This window comes from Prionailurus bengalensis, chromosome C1, assembly GCF_016509475.1.
Source record: "Prionailurus bengalensis isolate Pbe53 chromosome C1, Fcat_Pben_1.1_paternal_pri, whole genome shotgun sequence".
Lineage (NCBI taxonomy): Eukaryota > Metazoa > Chordata > Mammalia > Carnivora > Felidae > Prionailurus > Prionailurus bengalensis.
The window spans coordinates 158,480,989-158,498,552 of record NC_057345.1 but is presented as its reverse complement, the minus strand read 5'-3'; the positions used below and the strand labels follow the sequence as shown (position 1 = coordinate 158,498,552).

At 37.7% G+C, this 17,564-nt stretch overlaps 1 protein-coding gene and 1 non-coding gene across 3 annotated transcripts in view; both read right to left on the bottom strand.

The window, feature by feature from the left end:
- CERS6 (ceramide synthase 6) overlaps window positions 1–17,564 on the bottom strand; it is a 325,266-nt gene that overhangs the window by 51,738 nt on the left and 255,964 nt on the right. For both annotated transcript variants that reach the window (XM_043576957.1, XM_043576956.1), the window contains exons 7-8: window positions 6,734–6,862; window positions 3,916–4,022 (exon numbers count right to left, since the gene is read on the bottom strand). In XM_043576957.1, the coding sequence (XP_043432892.1) occupies window positions 3,916–4,022; window positions 6,734–6,862 (236 nt within the window). The remainder of the gene's footprint in view (window positions 1–3,915; window positions 4,023–6,733; window positions 6,863–17,564) is intronic.
- Window positions 10,949–11,033, bottom strand: TRNAR-UCG. Its single transcript has one exon. It is a non-coding gene; the product is annotated as a tRNA-Arg (tRNA).

Genomic DNA, 17,564 nt, shown 5'->3' with positions numbered 1-17,564 from the left:
TCTTCCACGAAGCACAAGTACTTGAAGGAGAAAGAAGTTAATAAAATGCTTGTTAGAACTGAAGTCCACTCTGCCTCCAGGTCCTTCCCTCTAGTAGCCAGTGACTGTTTCACACACACAGTCTATGTAGTATAATGCTCTATTTAGTTGTCAAAGCGCCTTAGTACCTCAACCAAACTATTTAACACTGACAATCCAGTTATCTTACTTATTTCCAGAAAATGTTCAGAAAATAATTTATAATCCCTAGGCCTCCCAAATTATAAACCAGAATAATGAAGGGACCTATCAGGGTTTGACACCAAGTGCCCCAAGGCAGGTCCTGTGTCTGAATTCTCAGTACCCAGCCCCTTACTGGCTACATGGGAGGTACCCAATAAATATTCACAGAATACATTTAAAAAATGGTGGCATATTGGGAGCTAAAAGCCCACACCTAAACAATATGGAAAAGGAAAAGACTGGAAATTTTAGACTGATAAGCTCACTGTTGCAGATAGATAATCAAACAGATGGGGATGAGTACCTAGAAATGAAGAGCCAGAAGCCAACAAAGGTCTCCTAAAATCAAGTCATGCCGGATGGGCTCCATATTCTTTTTTCACCCTGCCTCTACAAGTGCAGAGGATATCTCAAACAACAGAGTGAATTCTGACTTTCACAAGACCTTTGATAAAGTCTTTGATTACACCTTAGAAAAATGTGGGGAAATATCAGGCATGATGACAGAGCAGTTATGAGACAACAGTAACAAGTAGAAAGATCATAAAGAAAGACTGGCGGTGGAGAGACTGAGGTCAACCCAGAGATTCTTCAGTAGTGCAGTGTACCAGGAGTACCTCTAGGTCAACTTTTTTCGTTGATGAGTTGGGAGAAGCATGAAAGGCATATGCTTAAGTAGCATAAAGGTGGAAGGGACAGGTATGGCAATGGATGTAGTTCAGAAGACCCTAATTGGGCTAGAATATTTGAAAACAGCATGATAAAAATGAATAGGTAGGAATACAGTTTGTATAATTAGGTATACAAATAAATCATTATAGAAATAAAAATACATAAAAATAAATTCAGGACGAAGAAGATCTAGTCTGGCAGGAGCTCAGATGTTTATCAGATCACCAACAATACAACGTCAAAGATGCTTGCAGTTAATGCAATGGCAAGCTGCATTAAAGAAATGCAGTTTTTAAAAATTTTTTTTAATATTTACTCATTTTTGAGAGACAGACAGAGACAAAGCATGAGCAAGGGAGGGGCAGAAAGAGAGGGAGATACAGAATCTGAAGCAGGCTCCAGGCTCTGAGCTGTCAGCACAGAGCCTGATGCGGGGCTTGAACCCATAAACTGTGAGATTATGACCTGAGCTGAAGTCGGATGCTTAACTGACTGAGCCACCCAGGCACCCCAAGTAATGCAGTTCTAAATGAAACTTGTTTTTAGTTCTTTGTATTTTATAACAGGAAATCCACATTTGGAACATCATGACAAGAGGAATTCTCAGGAACAAACAAAGGCGAGCAAACAATAAGCAGGAATAATTGAAGGGATTAAAGATGCTTTCTGATGAAAAGAAAGCCTACAGATGATATGTTAGAGGTCTTCACGTTCTTAAGAGTTTTCCATTCGAAGTGGCAGGTACGCTTAGTCTGTTTCCAGAGGCACTTTTTTGAAGAGGGGAGGGAGTCACAGATCTCGTTGAGAATCTAATAAAGCCATGTACCCTCTCCTCCAGGAAAAAAATACACACACAAACATGTTTTTTGTACTGTTTCAGGGGTTTCTAAACAGATTAAGAACCTCTAGCTTATAAATTTTAAAGACCCAGGTTTCTGTTTCATTTAAGAACCCATTTCTACCTCAACCTCTGAAGGAATACTAGATCAGGGAAACTGACAGAATTCCTATCCTGGGCAGAGGTGGCAGAAGATTCTGGGGCTGGTGACCTGTAGTCTCTCTCAATTCTAGGATTTCCTAATCTAAAAGGAACTTGTAAAATAATTTCACAGTATTAAGGAAAATATTTAAAACACTATTGGTGATTGTCATGCATGTGGTAATTTTAAACACTAAAAATACTCATTACACTCTAGTAATTGGAAACAAAGGTCATCCAGGCACTAACGTAACTTATTAGATATATCTGAAAAGGATTTCATTCACTAGATGTACAACTACAATGGGAGCAGGTATACAAATTATTGCTTGTATTAGGAATAATAAAATACTTCTCTCCACAAGTTGCCTCTTGAAAAACTTGGCTGCATGCAGGGGCATGGTAGCAGAAGTCCTACAGCATTTGCAATAAAATTTCTTGCTTTGTATTTGATTGTAAGGATTTTTCTGAGCAGCTAGTCTATGGCATTGTCACAGGGCACACCTATTCGTTATTTTTTGGTAGCATTACATAATTTCTATATTTGGCAGTCTATGTTCTAGGCAACTCATTACCGTCTAAACCTACAGAGCTTTTTACACATTGGCTACATGGAAGGAGAAGGGGTGCATCTCAATTTTAATTCTACCCTCCAAGGGATATAAGCAAATCAAAGTACTTGAGAGTGATGCTTATTTCTTTGTAACTCAGTTCTCAGAAACCCTAAGTAAGAAAAACTTTCCATTATTCCCTTGAGAAGTATGTCCTGGATTTTGCCCAAATTATTTCTATTTAAATTCTTATCACCAGTTATGTCAATAATCTTGAGACAGCCCCAAACCTGAAGTAATCACAGATGCATTACATTCAACATTACATGTGTTTCCTACTTATAAGCACATAAAAGTGTATTGGGGTTCTATAAATGCTTTTTGCCAACACAAAATGTTGCTTCTTGAAATGATTTTCATAATAAATAAGTGTTCAAAAGAGCCTAGAGCCTCAAGGAGAGGGGTGTGTGTGTGTGTGTGTGTGTGTGTGTGTGTGTGTAGTAATTTGTTTATGGAACTCCAGTGATAGACATACTCACTTCAAAGTCCCAAATTTACTATGGTTATTTTTCTATTTAGGCAAGTTATTACTGCAACCCTTAATTTCTCATTTTTTTCCAATTTCCACTGCTTTAATTCTCCATTCAAATCAATTTCTCAAAATGGAAAACAATCTGCCATCAGTGGTAGATTTTACGTGTTATGGGGCTCATTTCTTTTCTAGTTCAAGTAATAGCCTTCTGGAAAAAAGATTAATGACACTGGACCTATTTTCTATAGAAAGGTTATCAAATTCCATCAAAGTCAGTCATAGTGTGTCCTTAGCTCTCAACAACACAAAAGACATCCAGACATTAATAGGTCATAGAGAATTTCAGGGATTACTTTCAGGTTATACCTTCCATCTGTTTTAGCTGTACGTACAGCAGATGAAGAGAATTACACAGGACATGGTACTCAAATTTTAACATGGAGAAGAACCATCAGGAAGGCTCATCCAAACACAGAGTTCTAGGACCCAACTCCAAAGCTTGTGATTCTGTAGGTCTGGGGTGGGGCCCAGTAAGTTACACTGCTATCAAGTTCCCTGGTGATGCTGTTGCTACCAGTCCAGAAACAATACTTTGTAAACCCCTGGTACAGAGGATCTCTGATACATAACTGGTTGAAACACCAAGTTTCCTTTATGGATTCAAACTTTCATAGTTAAAGTTTGCTGAATCATACTCTAGACTGGACACCAAAATGGCAGACGGCTTTCTGTGGTCTCAGAACCTCTGTAAGCCACATCCCTCTCTAACTATCCTGCAGGAAGTATTAGTAAAGAGTACAACCCTCTTCTGGAAGAAGACATCGAGGCATTTCTTGAGTCCCTCCCCTACTTTTCTTTAAACCTCTCACTAAATATTTGGAATGAAATTCAAAAGCAAAATATTCATAAAGCTTATGTGGAAGGGGTGGCTCTAACGGAAAGAAGATTGGCATACTCACCAGAAAGGAAATATGCCCAGTCGTGCAGTGATAAAAACCATGGCAAACATAACAAACAGAAGATCACAACTTTTCTGAAACTTGGCATAATTTGCCATTTTGGCAGCCTATGAAAAGAAGGAATGTGATATATTAATTTAGTTAAACTGATAAATGAAAAGCTTCTTTCAATATGCATGAGTCTCCTATAAGATATAACTTACCAGATGCATTAAATTGCCTGCTACTCTGAAATGTCATGCATCATGCATCAGTATTTATAAATTACCCACAAGTTGAGTGAAATGCAGCATTAGCTAGAAGCAGAACTACTGACTGTCACAGATTTAATCAAACATTCAGCAACCTGAAAAATTCAATTATATGGTTGATCTCAGGGAAACAGAAAAATAAGAAAATTCTTGCATTACAGATGATATTAGCAAGCCAAAGACACCAACACAGGAATTTGTCATAACAGGTCAGAGGAGAAAGTACTAGGCAATCCTTGAAACCTCTAATGAGTTGCAAACACTAAGGCCACAGACTTTATACAGAATATATGGAGACTTTCTGCACTGCTTTCTTCTTTCTATTTAGAGTTATAGGTTTTCCTTAAACAGTAATAAGGAATATCTGGGAAGACAGTTTCTTGGCTTATTCTCATAAATTTAGAAATGAAGAACATGTCAAGATCATGTTATTTCAATGAATCCACTTAGGTATAATTTTCAAAGGTACATTAATGGGTCATTTTCTAGATGAAAGTCACTAATGTTCCAAGTGTCCATGAGAATTACTCTTAACAATTTATGTCAGTAATTTAATGACCATTTTTTATATTATAAGTTAAGGAAGAAATTACATCCCTTTTCCTACCATCTACTTTTTACAGATGATTCTAATAACAGGTGACACTGAAAACATAATTTTGCTTGATCACCTCTTTCTACATTTTCAGCTAGAATTTGCACGCTCCCACACACAGGGTTATAAACTGAAGATGTCTTGCTCAATTCATAACATTATTTCTACTTCTTAGAAAGTTAAATTAGCTGAGTCAACCTTGAAAGGATTGTTGACAGCATCCACAGAAGCTAAAATTTGGTAGCTTCAAGTAAAACACAGAACTATGAGAGAAATGGATTCCTAAGAAAAAATACCTATTAACTGAGCAGAAGCCAGGATTATGAACTTTTAATTTCATGAGTACTTTGGGTGTGACACCATGATTTATAGTAAGAAAGGAAAAAATCATCTTCTGCCTCCTTCTGCCTAGGTAAACCATTTTTCTCTTACATTCTTCACCAGTATTCAATCAAAAGGCATCAAACATGCAATTTTCTGAAATGTCGAGGTCATACATCCCACTTCAAAGAGTTGATGGTTGACATATCTCATTATTTGGATAGTCTCAACCATTACTGTATAATGTAAAGAAAATCCACATGACGAAGAATATTTGCTTTCAAGCCATATGACTGACATTTCTGGGTTATTTTCTTTTCTGGATAAAAGTGGCAGACAAAGATTCAACCAGCCATTTCCACAGACATTAAAGTTGGCAAACTGTACAGGGTTGGTTTCAAAACTGTAGATTGCTGCATAAATCTCCACTTTCAAGCATCCTGAGGATTTAGCCAAATGGTAACTGATTTTCAGATTGCTCTTATACAATTACATTTCTCCTTTAAAAAATATGCTAAATAGAGCCTAGCTCAAATCACTTAAAAATCACAGTGCCACACTATCATCTGACATATTTAGCCCATTAGGGCAGTGTTTCTGTTTCATAGCCTTATAGGGAACAGAATTTTTCATAAAGTGCTATATATATTTCAAGCCTGGACTAATTGTCTTTATAGCAGATTCAATTTTATCATATGGAATTTTTGCTTATACTCTAATAGTAGATCATTATTTGAGGGCACTTCTCTATTCACAGTGACAGTATTACTTCAAAGGGGCAGAACTGTGGGCCAAGAAGACTAAAAACTCAGCATATAGATTCTAAGACCCATTTCTACATGAAATTTATACTTTGGTAAGTTTATCTTTCACCAGTTCCATAAACTTCTTACCATAAATTTAAAATATTTTATTTAATTATATATCTCTATTGGGTGTGTCTCTTCATAGGGGCCATGATTAAGAGTAAATACCACATCAAAATTTTCCGTGGGATTTTATCTTTTGAAATATGCTAGAAGCATTTTTCTTTTACTTTTTCTTGGTGTTTTGCTTTGTTTTGTTTTTTTGCTACTTAAATGATCCTAAGTAATAATGGTTTAGAAAGTTAATAAAAATACAACCAATATTTCCTCACTCTTTATACTTATATATAGAGAGAACATAGTTTTTATATTTAATATGCAAATCATATACACTTCTCACTGTAAAAATACTAGGATAACATGTATATTGTGAACAAAAACTATGATCGTTAAATAACTTCATCAGGATGTACAACTACCATTAATAACTGAATTGAGTTATCTACACTTCCCATATACATCAGTGTGGAACTTTACAACACCAGAAACAAAACCTATTCAAATAATGATTTTCTGACTGTAAAACATCCATTTTCTTAAGTGTGGAATAGTGAAGGTTTTCATTGTTCTAGTAATAAAGAATCCTATGATGATCAACATTCTTAGTACAAAAATTTATATACTAAAGTCTCACTTTAACAATTTCCAAAAGAAACACTCGGCAGCTTCAAATCAATCATATACTATCTTCCCCCAACACTGTCTAGCATACTATAGAAGTGATGGTCTTGGGGATTTCCTGAATTCTGGATTTTGAACTCTTAAAGATGAAAGAAAATGTTTACCTCTAGAAGAGCATCAGATGAATCGTGAAGACAGAGGATCAGGGTCCCTACTCGGGCCATATTGTTGACATATGAAAAGGAAATCAAGAAAATAGCTACAATGTGATGCAGGATCATGATGCCAAAGTCCTTGGGGAAGGAAAAAACACAGCCATGTTAGGTCTTAGAGTACTGCAATATTTCCATCCGTCTGTTCAACCATTCAACAGATACTTACTGAGGTTCTTACTGGACCTAGCACTGGGGATCCTAAGATGAATAAGATATATTTCCTACCCTCTGGGAGTTCACCACAGAGTGGCAGACACACACCAGGGACCAGTGACTCTCGAGAATGTGATAAATGCCAAGGCTAAGGCCAGATCATAAAGAGTGTTTTGTACTAAACCAAGGAATTTGAAGCTATGGGAGAAATTACCTCAGGATTTCAAGCAAAGAAAGGCATTACTTGGAGTACTTGAGTAAAATCTTTTGGGCAGCTGTGCAGGTCCAACTGAACCACTTCTCTGACTTCTGTGGCTGGGGATTTTGCATCCTTCTCCTGGAATCTGTCCACTGGAGCATTAAAATAAGAATCCTAATATGTGGCTTTTCTGATGAATCCTACAAAATCAAGCTCTAAATCTTAACCATTACTGGTCCACAGTCATTAGGAACAAAAATGGCAATAGTAATGGTAAATTGGCCATCCTTATTGTGGTCAACTTCAATGGAGTTGCTTGTTGGCCCATATGAAAAGATCATCTTTCTCTGACATAGATTTATCTTCTAACCATCTGGACATGGTTTGCTGTGATGTGGGATTTCTGTTGCTTGGAAATACAGTCTCTCATTTACTAATATTTTTACTCTTGTTTATAAATCTCTCTCTCCCAAAGTATACTTGAACTTCTCTGGGATTTTAAATGCCAAGATTGGCCCTAATGGTTATCTACTTGAAGCCTTGGAAAAATGCACTATTCATGTAGTGACAAATAAATTAGCCAAAAATGAAAGGCATATTATGAAACTGAGAAAGAGAGAGAGCAAGTATGTGCATATATACACTGCTTTATTCAGCAGCTATTGATGTCATATAGTTTCAGATTTGAAAGGTCAACTGTGGTGACTTTTAAATCATTTTAAAATATTTAAACAATGGCCTTTGTTTAGATCTTGAAAGTAACTAATACTAATCCATAAGTAATGAAATATTGCTATTAGGTCCTGTGCCATTTATTTCATTGTGTAGTTCCTATATTGAAAAAAAAAATCAATTATTTGATTTTTTTTTATTTAAAAAAAATTTTTTTTTCAATGTTTATTTATTTTTGGGACAGAGAGAGACAGAGCATGAACGGGGGAGGGGCAGAGAGAGAGGGAGACACAGAATCGGAAACAGCTCCAGGCTCTGAGCCATCAGCCCAGAGCCCAACGCGGGGCTCGAACTCACGGACCACGAGATCGTGACCTGGCTGAAGTCGGACGCTTAACCGACTGCGCCACCCAGGCGCCCCTTGATTTTAATATATATAACGTGAACCTACAAAGCTATGAATATTTATACTATTTAAATTCCTGTGATACAGAACACTTAAAAATATTTTTTTATGTTTTATAAAATCAAGCTTTAAATGGCAATGATGAAAAGTTAAATGTGTGTGTGTGTGTGTGTGTGTGTGTGTGTGTGTTAAACTCACAGTGTTTAAATTGTTCTGTATGTACTCTGGTGACTATATCCAAAGGTTACTTTTCTGCCTTGGCAAGTGCCACTATGTATGGTTATTGATAACCATACATATTGATTTATTACTAGGATAAACAATGTTTTCATGTCCTAAATAAGGTCAGATCATTTTAAAAAGGAATTGCAACTATTTCTCTTACTTTCAGTTAACCTAGTCTCCAGATTAACCATATTACGTTGATTGTGGATACCACTGTTGGAAAAATTATCTGTCTTGCATCAGTCAATCCTAACTGCCCACAGCAGAACCACAGAACCAAATCTTGCACACTCTTGACCTACCGCTATGCTCCTTCCTTCAGAACCACATTCCCCATTTAGTTCTCAGCTCACTGGCAGAGAGAAATAGTGATCATGTTACTTAATGAGTTTCATGAGTGAGATTATATACAGACTCAACTTACTAGTTTTACCTACTTCTGATTTTCTGATGTTCTTGTGGGATCTAGGATTTTCCTAAATCATTAAAGTTGGACAATACCCAAATGCCTTAGGCATACAATGAAAATTGTTCTGATAATGTTTTCCACTGGAAGATGAAATCTCTTCTCTCCAGGCTGTTATCAAAAATGTATTAGGTTCCATTACCTGGAGTATAGTGTTATACCAGACAGTAACTACTTTGAAACAATGCATCAAGTGGAACTAACCTATCAACTGATATTTTAAACTGTTTCTCAAACATAATTGCATGAAAACATATAGCACTTAATCCAATAGTTGAGTGGGTTTATATTTGCCCAAGCTCAATACACAGATTTAAAGTCTAACCAGCTGAGTGCCTAACCAGAACATTTTCCACATTTGTTATTGTTCAGCCCTGAATGACTGCTCTGGATTTACTGAAAGAAAACAGAAGTTTTCTCTATTTAGTTTAAAAATGAATAAATATAAGCTAATTAAAACACTTATGGATGATTAGGACCATTTTATAATTAAATTTCCTAATTTGTATCTGATATAACTGTTGGTAAACAACACAAAGATCTTGGCAATATAGCAAGCATCCCCTAAAAACAAGAGCCTTGTTTTTGAGGCAAAGTTTGCTTTGTGAAAATGATTTCAGCATATAAATCCCCTGGTCCTGGAAAATACTTATTACTGAGAGACTCAGCGTTATGCCCATGGCAAAAGACCAATTTTCATTATACAGTCATATCTGTATGAATATGAAAAAAGCATGAATAATGAGTTAATTGTCTTTTACATTTCTGCTTCAGAAAGCATTATACAAAATACCTTCAAATAAAAGCCATGCAAATCATTATTTTATGTGTTACATCTCCTTACCTTGATATCTTTCTTTTTACAGGTATTGAATCTGGTCCAAATAATAGTTTTATACATAAATTGTCAACTTGGACATTATGAATGCAGGGTAGGAAACCTCATCCTCATGTTTGTTATTGCTGAAAATGACTGGTGTGAACACACAGGGATAGCTGCAGGAATCTTACTATTTTCGGTTGAGAATGTTTTCCTGCATTCTTGGTAGCAGCAATTAGGTAGAAAGACTGTGATTTCTTCTTGGCCCTCAGACTAAGGACTGATTCCAAAGACCTGATTCAAAACAGACTGCTTCACTGGTGTTCCCAACCTCCTGCTGTTCTGCCATATTGTTTCTGGACATCTTCACAGCCAAGATCAAGGGCTCCTTCCATGTTTCCTGCCTAATACAGACCCTGACCTCAGCCCTCATTCCAGTGGCTGTTCCCTGTTAATTATCAGAGAAAGAAATGAAAATCGGATGTGGTCTTGACTCAGAGTCAATTAGAATGAATCTATAATGAAAGAATTCAAGGAAGAGCCATCCATTTTAATAGCAGAAACTGGTAAGACAATGGTGTTTTTTTCCTTATTACATACTGAATGGCATTTGGAGAACCTAGAACAGCCTCTTAGTCTGATCTGTGTTGCTTCCACAACAGAAATTCCAGCTACTTGGGCTCCATCTCCAACCGTTAGAATGAGAAATGGCATCCTTAATTCAGTTCCCCAAGAGGAATTTATACAAAATAAAATATTAGTGACGAAAGGCCAGAGGGATCACCCTTCTCATTAAAACTAAGTCTGATGTTCTATACGATGGAACTCCCTTGGCAATGATCAGGATGCAGAGTCTTGCAAATAATGTTCTGTCTCCAGGAGGCACCAGAAATTCATCTTGATATGCAAGTTTTTATGAAAGCAAAATTAACTCATTTCTCATTAGGAAAAAAACCCCACAAACAACAAGAAGCTTGTTCCTTAAATTCCCATTTCCTGGTAAAGTATTAATAATTTCTTATAGTTTCTTTTGGGAATAATCTTTGCAAGAAATAAAGCAAAACATTGGTGAACCTTCTGAAAAAAGGAATAAGGAGGCCAAGATTTTTTTTTTAACATTTATTTTTGAGACAGAGAGAGACAGAGCATGAACAGGGGAGGGGCAGAGAGAGAGGGAGACACAGAATCTGAAACAGGCTCCAGGCTCTGAGCTGTCAGCACAGAGCCCGACGCGGGGCTCGAACCCACGGACCGTGAGATCATGACCTGAGCCGAAGTCAGACGCTCAACCAACTGAGCCACCCAGGCGCCCCAAGGAGGCCAAGATTTTAAGTGATAGCTGATTTAGATGTGCATGAATAGTGAAGAATATGAAATATTTCTAAAGTGTAAGGCAAAGAAAACTCTTCCCTCTCAGATGCAAATGACATGTATTAGCTAACCTGAATTTAACAAATAAAATAAATATAATAAACTCTAATAGAATGAATAGAAATCAGATAATTAGCACCACGTTACCCATTTAACAGATTTTCAAATTCTCTAAGGAACAGAAGGACAACATCATAATTTAAGACTGATTTCGGTGCATGGCAACTGCAACCATCGTTGAAATCTCTCATGTCTGTTTGTTTTGTTTTGGTTTTTAAACAGTTTATTTTTTATTTTTTATTTTTTATTTTATTTTATTTTTTTTTAATTTTTTTTTCAATGTTTATTTATTTTTGGGACAGAGAGAGACAGAGCATGAATGGGGCAGGGTCAGAGAGAGAGGGAGACACAGAATCGGAAACAGGCTCCAGGCTCCGAGCCATCAGCCCAGAGCCTGACGCGGGGCTCGAACTCACAGACCGCGAGATTGTGACCTGGCTGAAGTCGGACGCTTAACCGACTGCGCCACCCAGGTGCCCCTAAACAGTTTTTTTTTTTTAATTTGAAACTTCAGGGTACATAGAAATTTGTGTGACTTTTGACAGAATAACATGTCATTTTTAATAGAGATCAATAACAAACTGTCTTCCTATCTCTTCACTTGGGAGTTTGCAACCTGACGGTGAAAGTCAGCAAGTTGGGGAGAAGCACGGCTGGGCAGGAAGTGGACTTGTGGCAGGTAACCTGGCAATGTGCAGGGCAGAGTGGCCAGTCAGGCTCCAGTCCTGCTGCAGCACAAACATACAGATGGCAGTGGGGGAGGATTTCAGAGAAAACTTACATATAGCAAGAATAATCATAGGTAAATACTTTTTCTGTTGAGGTAATACAAAAATACCATAGGTTCTCTACCTTTGGCTATAGCTAAAGTCCTGAGGGACAGCATGAGTATATTAAAAAAAAAAAAAAAACTCTTAAAAAAAGAAACAAGAGACTAAAAAACTGTCTAGGTCTTGAGATGATGATGGAAATAAAAGTATATTCATGGTGATCAACAGAAATGAGTTGATTCTGATTTGCCCCATATTAGGCAATCTGAAAACAATTATACCTTTCTCTTACCCATGCGTGATGTGAAAAGTTCACACAATGTATTTAAATGTCAACCTTTGGGTATCTGCAATCTCCCTCAATTTATTTGGGTATTTTATTTTTAACTGGCCTTGAATTTTGGTGTACTATAAAGAGAACTGGTTAAATGTGCCATTTAAAGGGAGATATTTTAAATAACAAGCCTCTTCAAAAACTGCAATGTGAATTCACTTTCACTCTCATGGGTAGCCTAGGCATGCTAGGGTAAATATTCACAGGAGAATTTGGGAAGGGATAAAAATGGTGATTGATTTGAGAAATATTTGTTCAATTATAAAGTAGAGTAGTTCTAGCAGAAATTATTCAATTATCTCTTCTCTAAAACTCAATCCATGAATAAAACTTCATTTACACCAAATCAAGTTTTTTTCAACACTTTTTTTTCAATAGATTAGATTTTTCCACCTTTGTACTAAATGTATACAGACTCAGGTCTTTGAGGAAGTTAACTGTCATATATAAACATCATTCTAAAAACAGTAAATGCCAAGAAACTGATTAAAGACTGAATTTACTACTGTTATTATCAAAATGTTTAAAAAATATGTACTGATATGATTTAAATATCTCTATTAGCCATGCTCAAATCTCATATCCTCACTATTTGGTCAATATGTACACCTAGGTTACTCTACCTTAGAGCAGAGAAAGGCACACTATAGCCCCCAAGCCAAATCTGGCTCCCCATTTATTTTTGTAAATAAAGAGAACACTGTCGCATTCATTTGTTTAACCACTGTCTATGGCAGAGTTCTTCCTAATGTGGCAGAGTTGAATACTTGCAACAGAGACTATGTGGCCTGCAAGTTTAAAATATTTACTATCTGGCCCTTCACAGAAAAGTCTGATGACCCCTGTCTTAGAGCCGCATCTAAGAACATATTATGGGATACTTAAATCATGTTATCTGAGATGTGACAATTGCATAGTATTATGTCCAACTTTCTCAGATAAAGAATGCACAAGAGATTTAATTTTTACTTGTTCTGAAGAAATCATAAAATATTACTCTTAAAATTCAGATCAACTATCAAAAAAGTTTTGCAGGTATCTATTAAAATTCTCATATTTGAAAATCACGAAGTTTCTTTACCGGCTTTCAAAACAAAAGCTGTCTGGAGGCAATATTACTTTCCCTACTGTTAGATGTGCCTTTACTTTATAGCTTCTGGGAACATATACAAAATGAAGTAAAGAACCGCTGGATAAGCAGTGTTTACCCGATCTTTCTCCTGTGTAACATTTATGGTACCATTTCAAGATCAAGAACTCATAATCTTGTCTCCTATGTGTTATTTAGTTAATATTTAATCTTTAATTGATTTTATTACTGTGGAGAAGGATACAATAAAATTTTATTTGCACAACAGAAAATAGTAAGATAGTGCCACTAATTCCCTTCCAGTGTGCCTGGTCAGAGCACAGAACTTAATTTGCAACTCCCTGGAGTCCTCCTTCATGTTTTCCTTTCCTTTCTTCATCAAGAGCACACTCTTGAAATACATTATGCTTTCAAACGACGTAGATATTTTTCTTAATTATACATGCATTTATTTTTCTCATTGAACTTTGGGTCCTCAGAAATTTTCATCACTACCAGTAGTGTCAAATTACAAGTGCCTGGAGTTGGAGGCCTTAATATATGCGTTCTGTGCTCCATTTAAATTACACTTGGCCCAGTCACACTAACTAGTTTTTAATGCTAGAAGGGTCACTTCTGAGACACTTTAAATATAACAGTTTTAAGTGGTGCACAGGTTTACAGACCTTATTCTCTCTCCCTCTCCTCTCCCTCCCCTCCCCCCAATATCCTTGAGGATGAAAGCAAATGGCAGCACTTAATGATATCAAGTAAACCCCTTTAGGTTGAAAACATCCAGAACGATCAGTAGGGGGCAGACTGTGCTCAAGTAAAATCAGAAACATCCCAGGACTCAAAAACCATCATCTTCATATTTACTGCCAAAGCCCTTGAGGCCCAAAATGACAACAGGCAATCAAGGACTCAATTTTGTGCTTTAGATGAAGATGAAACATGTCTCCTTCAGATCAACCAAGTTGAGACGATGCTGTAAGTTGTCAGAAGGGGTTCAGAGGAACTCTTACTGTTATCATCAGCCTTATCTCTTGTCCTCTAACTCCTCGTTCTTTAGCTGCCTGAGCTCCCCACTCCTCTTCACAAGCAGCCAGAACTCTACCTGCAGAACTCACCTGTCATGCTTCTTCTTGGCCCCATGCAGGCCTCTAGCCATGTGGGTTTTTTTTTTTTTCTGGCTGGAATGCTGGTAGTTTCTCTTCTTTTCTCCAAGCCCCACCCTACTTCGACTACGTGGTGAAGTCCTATCTACCTTCTAATCTGCCTACTAATTTTCAAGCCCCAAAGGCTCTGTCTGATGCTGTCATTTAGTCACATAAAGCAAGTACTATTAGAACTGAATTTTGGAAAGAAACTGAGGCACAGAGATGTTATACAATTATTCCAAAGTCACACAGTAAGAATGGGCTTGAGACCACATCTGAATTCAGTTGTGTGTGACCCCAGAGCCCAGGCTCCTAACTATGCAGCAGGCTGCTTCTCAGAAACAAACATGTGAGAAAAGATGGCTGTGAGGGAGGACGCTGTAGAGAGAGGACACTTCTGGAAACATATATGAGAGACTAACAAGGAGAACACGGTCCATATCTGGAAGGCAGGGAGAGAAGGGGGACCAAGAGCAAAGGTGCAGGGTTAGCCATGAGTGGAAAGGGTGCCCCTTCTTAGGAAGCCAGAAGGAAGGATGTGAGAGTGGATCCATTTGTATTTATGGGGACAGAAACAGAGGGGATTAATGGAGTTGGGGAGAGAGTTAGAGCTATGATAAACCAGAGTGGGTGTGTTTCCAAGACTCCTGGGGTGACTTGAGAGAAACTCCCCAGAGGAAACTGAATGACTGAACCAGCCAAACGAAAGTGGAACCTTTCAAGTACTGATGTCACCTCCTGCGAGACGGTGGGACTCCACAGACCCTAGACTTAAAGCCCCAGAGCCCTAGACCAGCAGCACTGTGTCATGGCATGTGGGTCTCTGCAATGGGGCAATGCTGAGACTCTTTGCACCGCACTGGAAGAAGAGGCTCCTGGCTGGCACCTTCCTACACTGTGGACTGCAGGACGTGTGCTGCCATCCTGCCCCAGGTCTGTCTATGGCCCAGCAGTCTGACTGTGACATCTAAAGACGCCTGAGAGCCCTCCCCTGGCAGGGCACTTGGGAGTCTGACTGCCAGATTAAGCCACTTGTTAAGGCAGCCTTTGAATAAAATCTGATAAAATTGCCCCAGAAGACACATTTCTCTTCCAGACAACACTATTCCATTGTCTTCCCACCAGCCTACACACAGCACTGGGTTGAAATGTTCTGCTCACAGGTGGTAGCTTATTAAAATGAGTTGCCTCTTCTACCCTTCTTATATTCTGAAGACACAGTATTGAGAAAGCAACAGAACCAAGGCCTAAGAGTCAGGAATATCTGCCTGAGAACTCTGGACGCAGGATATTCCTCCTCCAATCACAAGTGGACACACAAAAGAGCAACTCTGCACCTCTGGGCAAGAAGCCATAAAGTGGCCTGCCTGCCTGTGTCTAGCGCACAGGTGACACAGAGAAAATACCACATCGCGTTCCATCTCTCTCAGGATGGGCACATGTCATTGTTGTGATCTGAGCTTTGCAAACAAAGGACAAGGACACATCAATACAAGCTGAGGCACTACCTTGGAATCGTATCTCTAGAAAATCCTTAAAAATAATCTCCACCAGCAGTTCTTAAACGTTGTCTCAGACCACTTTTGTATTTTTAAAAATCATTGAGGACACCAAAAAGTGTTTCTTGATGTGGGTTGTATCTATTAGTATCCACATTAGATGTTAAAACTGAGAAATACAAAACATAGGTAAAACACATTGATTAAATAAAGTCTATTACATGTTAATTAAATATTTTTTATGAAAAATAACTACATTTTCTAAAACTAAAAAAAAATAGTGAGGAGCTGTGTTTTACATTATTTGTAATGTAATGGCTGTGTTTTACATTATTTCAAATCTCTTTGACGTCTGGCCTAAGATAAGACAGGCGAGTTGGATTCTCTTTAACTGCATATACATTCAATCTGTTGTCCTAAGCTATTTTGGTTGAAGTATAACAAGTGCCTAACGGTTGGAAAGGGACAAGTATCTTAATAGTCTTTTCAGACAGTTATGAATATTCTTTGATATTGTACCAAAATTTGACAAGTGGGATATTCTCAAAGGTTAGGTGCAATGTAGAGTCTAAAACCATATCAATGCCCCTTTCATATTCTTTTACAGTGAAGTCCTTTGGTCTGTCTTGACCTTTGAATGAATCTTTTACTCATGCATGCCACTGCAGCTCATGCATTAGTCATTTGGAAAATACTGGTTCCCTGAGTTAATATTTTAAAAAATCACTTTTATTAATATCACTACCAATCTCATTAGGGAAGTCTTTATGGATTGAGATGCTATCAAGCTCTCGCTGGTGGACACAAGTCTTCCAAAAATCTACCTTTGCACGAGAACTTCAGTTTTATCATTGACAACAAACATTGTCATTTTTTTTTCTTGAAACAACTTGACAAAGTCACTTTTGCATTTTCAAAAAAATGGTTCCCAAACACGTAAGTTGGAATAACCACAGTCAGTTAGTCATTCTTCCAAGTAAAAATGAGATCTATGGGAGAAGAAAGCAGGTAGTTCAGCTTCCAACAGAAAGCACTACGTGCACATGATCTTCCTGGGGACACTATTGTACACTGTTAAGCTGCACAAGTTCTGTATGCCTACTTCCTACTTCATCACACAAGACATTTTTAAGTGTGTACCCAAGAAGAGAGAGTTAATAAAATTAACACTCTTCAGTGCTTCATCAAGAACATTCTTAACTGAAACTGGCAACTTTTCTTCCTGTAAGCATGTGGCAGTGAAGAACCCAATTACTAGTACAGTTTGGGGCCACTGCCTGCAACTTTGGCCACTATTACTCCTGGACTATGAGTACAATTTCAACGCAGTCAGAGGAGCAGATGACATCTTAGTATAGGATGAAAACAGTTTTAACCTCGCAGACCTCCTGAAAGGATCTCCATGGGTCCACAGACTATACTTTGAGAACTGCTGATCTAGAAAATACCTCAGTCCCAAAGTGACTCAAGTCAGTTTTGCTCACAGCCTACCAGTCACCTGGCCCCATCCAACCACAAGAGGGGGCATGGCTGAGAAGGAACGAGTGCTTGGGGGTAGAGAGGTGGCAATATTTGG